Consider the following 3,910-nt stretch of genomic DNA (forward strand, 5'->3'; position numbering starts at 1 on the left):
AGGGTGCTGGGTTTGTCCTGTCAGACCTGCTGACACCTAGCATCTAGAAGACAGGCCTGGGCCCTCAAGTGAGAGCTATGGTCACCGGGGCCCCCAGGTCAGTGTGGGAGAAGCCCAAAGGGGCCCTGGACTCCACTCTGATCAGGTCCATCCCATCCCCTGCCTTTGAAGCCCCCCCACCCATGGCTTTAAGCTAAACTCCTGGCTCCTCGCCTCAGCCAGGGGCTGGGGATCTGCTCTTGCTCCTGCCTCATCAAGCTGGCCCTCCCTGTCTCCACCCCCCCATTTGCATTGCAGGAACACAGCAGGCTCGGCCACCTCAGGACCTTTGCATGTGCTGTGCCTCCGTGTTCTTCTCCCGATCCTCCCAGAATTCTGCCCTAGGCATCGGCCTCCACTCCAGCCTGCCAGGCCTCCCTGCCCTTCTCCGTGAGCATCCTGTCCACTTCATGGTGTTCCACATTGATACGGATGCTGGCCTTCTCATGGGGCTCCCCGAGGACAGACACCAGGTCACTCATCACTGCCGTGTCCCCAGGGACCTCTGCCAGCAAGCACCATGGAAGCAGCTCGAGCCATTTGCAGCATGGGTTCCTCCTGGGAGGGACCCACTGACCCGGGTCCCCAGCCCGTCCCTCCCAGTGTTGCCTCACAAGGTCCTCTCTGTGTCCTCAGCCCCACGGGGTGACCTGTCTGAGACGTGGTCATGAATCACTGGCCAGAATCTGGTTGCAATCATCTCTTGGCTGGCCGTGGCCACCGAATCAGGGAACCTAGGTGTCCTGCAAGACAGTGCCCAGGACTGGGGAGGCACCTGCGCCAGGGACCTGCTGGGTGGCCTTGGCAGGCCGCTGGCCTCCAGGTGGCACAGTCGGCCACCCACGGGGGTGGAGGAGCTGGTGGAGATGGGGTCTTCAGCTGGGATCCTTGGGATGTGACTGATTCTCAAGGGGACGGCTGGGGAGGGGGAGGTCCAGCGCGGCTGACCGTCCCCGTCTGAAGGCCAAGGGCCGGGTCTTGTGGGCAGGGCTGGGAGGAGCGGTGGGGGTGCCAGGTCAGCAGGTCCCACGGGGAGGCAGGCCTGGTGTCCCGAGGACTCCACCAAGAGGCCAGCCTGCAGAGGGAGGGGACGGCAGACCCGGCCTAGGACCCGAGGGCCTGAGGTTCACGAGTGTCCCTGGCTGGAGCTGCTTCCAGGGCACAGCCCACCAGGCCGGGTCCTCCCTGTGGGGAAGGGGCCATGGGCTCCCAGGTCGCGGGAACCTGTGTCAGGGGTGCAGCCATGTCACCCCTCTGGCTCTCTCGTGCTGTCCACCACGGTCAGATGCCGCTGGACGGGCCGCAGCCTCCAGGTCCCAGCCTCCTCTCCACCAGCTGCCAGCTGACCTTGCGACACGCAGGCTGGATCGTGACCCTGCGCTGCCCTCTGACCTCCCTGACTCCCACCCCTTGGGAACAGACTGACCCCCTCGCGACCTGTAGGTGCCCATCACGGTGTCCCCGTCCCCCTCCTGTCTCCCTCCCCCACCCTCAACCTGGGGGACTTCCTGGGGTTCTTTCTGCATTTCCTGCTCCCGCCTGGTCCAGGGCCTTTGCCTCTGCTGCCGCCTCTGCTGGGAAGCCCTCCTCCCTTCTCTCCCAGCCAGCGCCCAGGCTCAGACCAGGGATTCTCCCTCGGGGTGCCGCCGGGACCCACCCGGGCTGGCTGCTAGGGGCCCGCAGAGGGAGTCCCTCCAGACAGGCGCCTCCTCACCTGGGAGGTCCTCCCACCCCCAGGCGCAGACGGAACACAGCCCAGCACCGATGAGTCAGGGGCACGGGAGCGCAGCCTCCCTGTCCCGCAGGCTCAGCCCTGGGCCAGCCCTGCCCTGCCCTGCTCCCCTCGCTCCCTCTCTCCCGGGGCATGTCCTCATGAACCTCTGCTCTGGGACATCTGCTTCTGAGCAACCTGAGCCCAGACACGTCCCCAGAACGTCCCTTCCCACCACTCCCCGCCCCTGCTCTGGTCCCGTCTGCGGGGATCTCTCTGGCAGCCCTCACGGTGGCCATGTCTCCGAGGTGGCCAGATGAGTGCTGGGTTGAAGCCCGACCCCCACTCCAGAACGTCAGGCAGGGATGGTGTTGACACGCTCTGCTGTGTTCCCAGTGCGCATCACGGGGCTTGGCACACAGTGGGGGTTCAGTAAATATTTGTTGAATGAGTGAACAAACAGTGGGGTGAGTTGGAGGCACTGCTGTTAGGGCTCCTGATTCTACAATCTCCACTCAGGCTCCTCAGAGCTGCATGATGGCTGCCAAAGCACCTGCCATCTCGTCCTCACACTGCTGAAGCTAAGGCAGGAAAAGGCCCTCCAAAGGAGAAACCTGTTCCAAGGAGCCCCCTGGGCAGCTTCTCCTCCACCGACCACACCTACATTCCATGTCTAGCCTCAGCCAATCGCTGCAAGGGGAGGGAGAGGGCCATGTTTGACTTGGGCCAATCAGCATTGGCTTCTGGGCTCAGTGGGCAGAGCCTACCCTGGCCAAGGAGGAGGACAGCTGGCTACAGCTGCAGGCCCCCTGAACCCAGGCGCTTTGAGTGTCCCCAGGGTTTTGGATCTCTGTCCCCCTGTCCTCCTGTCCCTCCTGTCCTCCGTCTCTGGGGAGCCCATGGGTGGCGGGTGTGAGGGGAGGGGGGCTGGGCAGGGGTCTAACAATCCAGGCGGCCAGACACCTTCACCTGGGTCAATATTTATGGAGCCCGGAGGGAACGGGGGCCCAGGAGGGCTGTAGGAAGAGGCAGCCCACAGCCAGAGAGGCCCAGAGACAGGACAGACGGGCTGGTCTGAGAGCCAGGAGGGAGGCCAGCGGGGTCTGGGGGCAGGGCCTTGGCTGCAGGCGCCCCCTCAGGCAAGACCAGCAGCCCCACCTGGGCGTGTCCCTTCTCCAGCCTGGGCCGTGGTGTCCCCCTCTGCCAAGTGGCGCCCCTCAGGGAGATCACCAGGGGCCTGGTGGCCTCCTGTGACCTGTGAACAGCCCTGCATGGTGGGTGGGAGCTTGGGCCTCAGGGGACAGCAGGCACGTGCCCAGGTCACAGTGGTAGTGGCAGACTGGAGCCTGTGTGCATGCGTCGCCCCAGGCCAGGAGGGGCTGGGAGGTGGGACGGGGACTCTGTGTGCCAAGGGCTAGCAGCAATGGCCGTTGGGTCCCAGTGTTCCCGGGCTGGGCGTCGGCCGTGCGGGAGGAGGCTGACTTTCCTCAGCTCCTGGTCCTCACTTCACAGGGAGGACGCCTCAGAGACTGCCCGGCAGTGGGGTGCAGGGCCTGAGGGCCCACAGGCCCGGGGCCCAGCCCCTCCTGGCCTGGGGCGACGCATGCACACAGGCTCCAGTCTGCCACTACCACTGTGACCTGGGCACGTGCCTGCTGTCCCCTGAGGCCCAAGCTCCCACCCACCATGCAGGGCTGTTCACAGGTCACAGGAGGCCACCAGGCCCCTGGTGATCTCCCTGAGGGGCGCCACTTGGCAGAGGGGGACACCACGGCCCAGGCTGGAGAAGGGACACGCCCAGGTGGGGCTGCTGGTCTTGCCTGAGGGGGCGCCTGCAGCCAAGGCCCTGCCCCCAGACCCCGCTGGCCTCCCTCCTGGCTCTCAGACCAGCCCGTCTGTCCTGTCTCTGGGCCTCTCTGGCTGTGGGCTGCCTCTTCCTACAGCCCTCCTGGGCCCCCGTTCCCTCCGGGCTCCATAAATATTGACCCAGGTGAAGGTGTCTGGCCGCCTGGATTGTTAGACCCCTGCCCANGGCCCCGGTGCCCCTTCCTGCCAGGCCTGGGTGGGGCCAGCTTCTGGCTCTCCTTGCCTGACCCTGACTGTGGGATGCTAGGTTGGGGGCCACAGGGGACCCAGCCTGGTCCCCTGTCACCCTCTGCC

At 65.6% G+C, this 3,910-nt stretch overlaps 1 protein-coding gene across 1 annotated transcript in view; it reads left to right on the top strand.

Annotated features, from left to right (window-relative positions):
* Window positions 1–3,483, top strand: part of LOC125619208 — an 11,120-nt gene extending 7,637 nt beyond the window's left edge. Inside the window, exons 2-4 of the mRNA XM_048811942.1 lie at window positions 298–512; window positions 1,325–1,478; window positions 3,263–3,483. Of these exons, the coding sequence (XP_048667899.1) occupies window positions 298–512; window positions 1,325–1,478; window positions 3,263–3,483 (590 nt within the window). The remainder of the gene's footprint in view (window positions 1–297; window positions 513–1,324; window positions 1,479–3,262) is intronic.
* The last annotated feature ends 427 nt before the right edge of the window (window positions 3,484–3,910 follow it).

This window comes from Marmota marmota, unplaced genomic scaffold (genome assembly GCF_001458135.2).
Source record: "Marmota marmota marmota unplaced genomic scaffold, marMar, whole genome shotgun sequence".
NCBI lineage: Eukaryota > Metazoa > Chordata > Mammalia > Rodentia > Sciuridae > Marmota > Marmota marmota.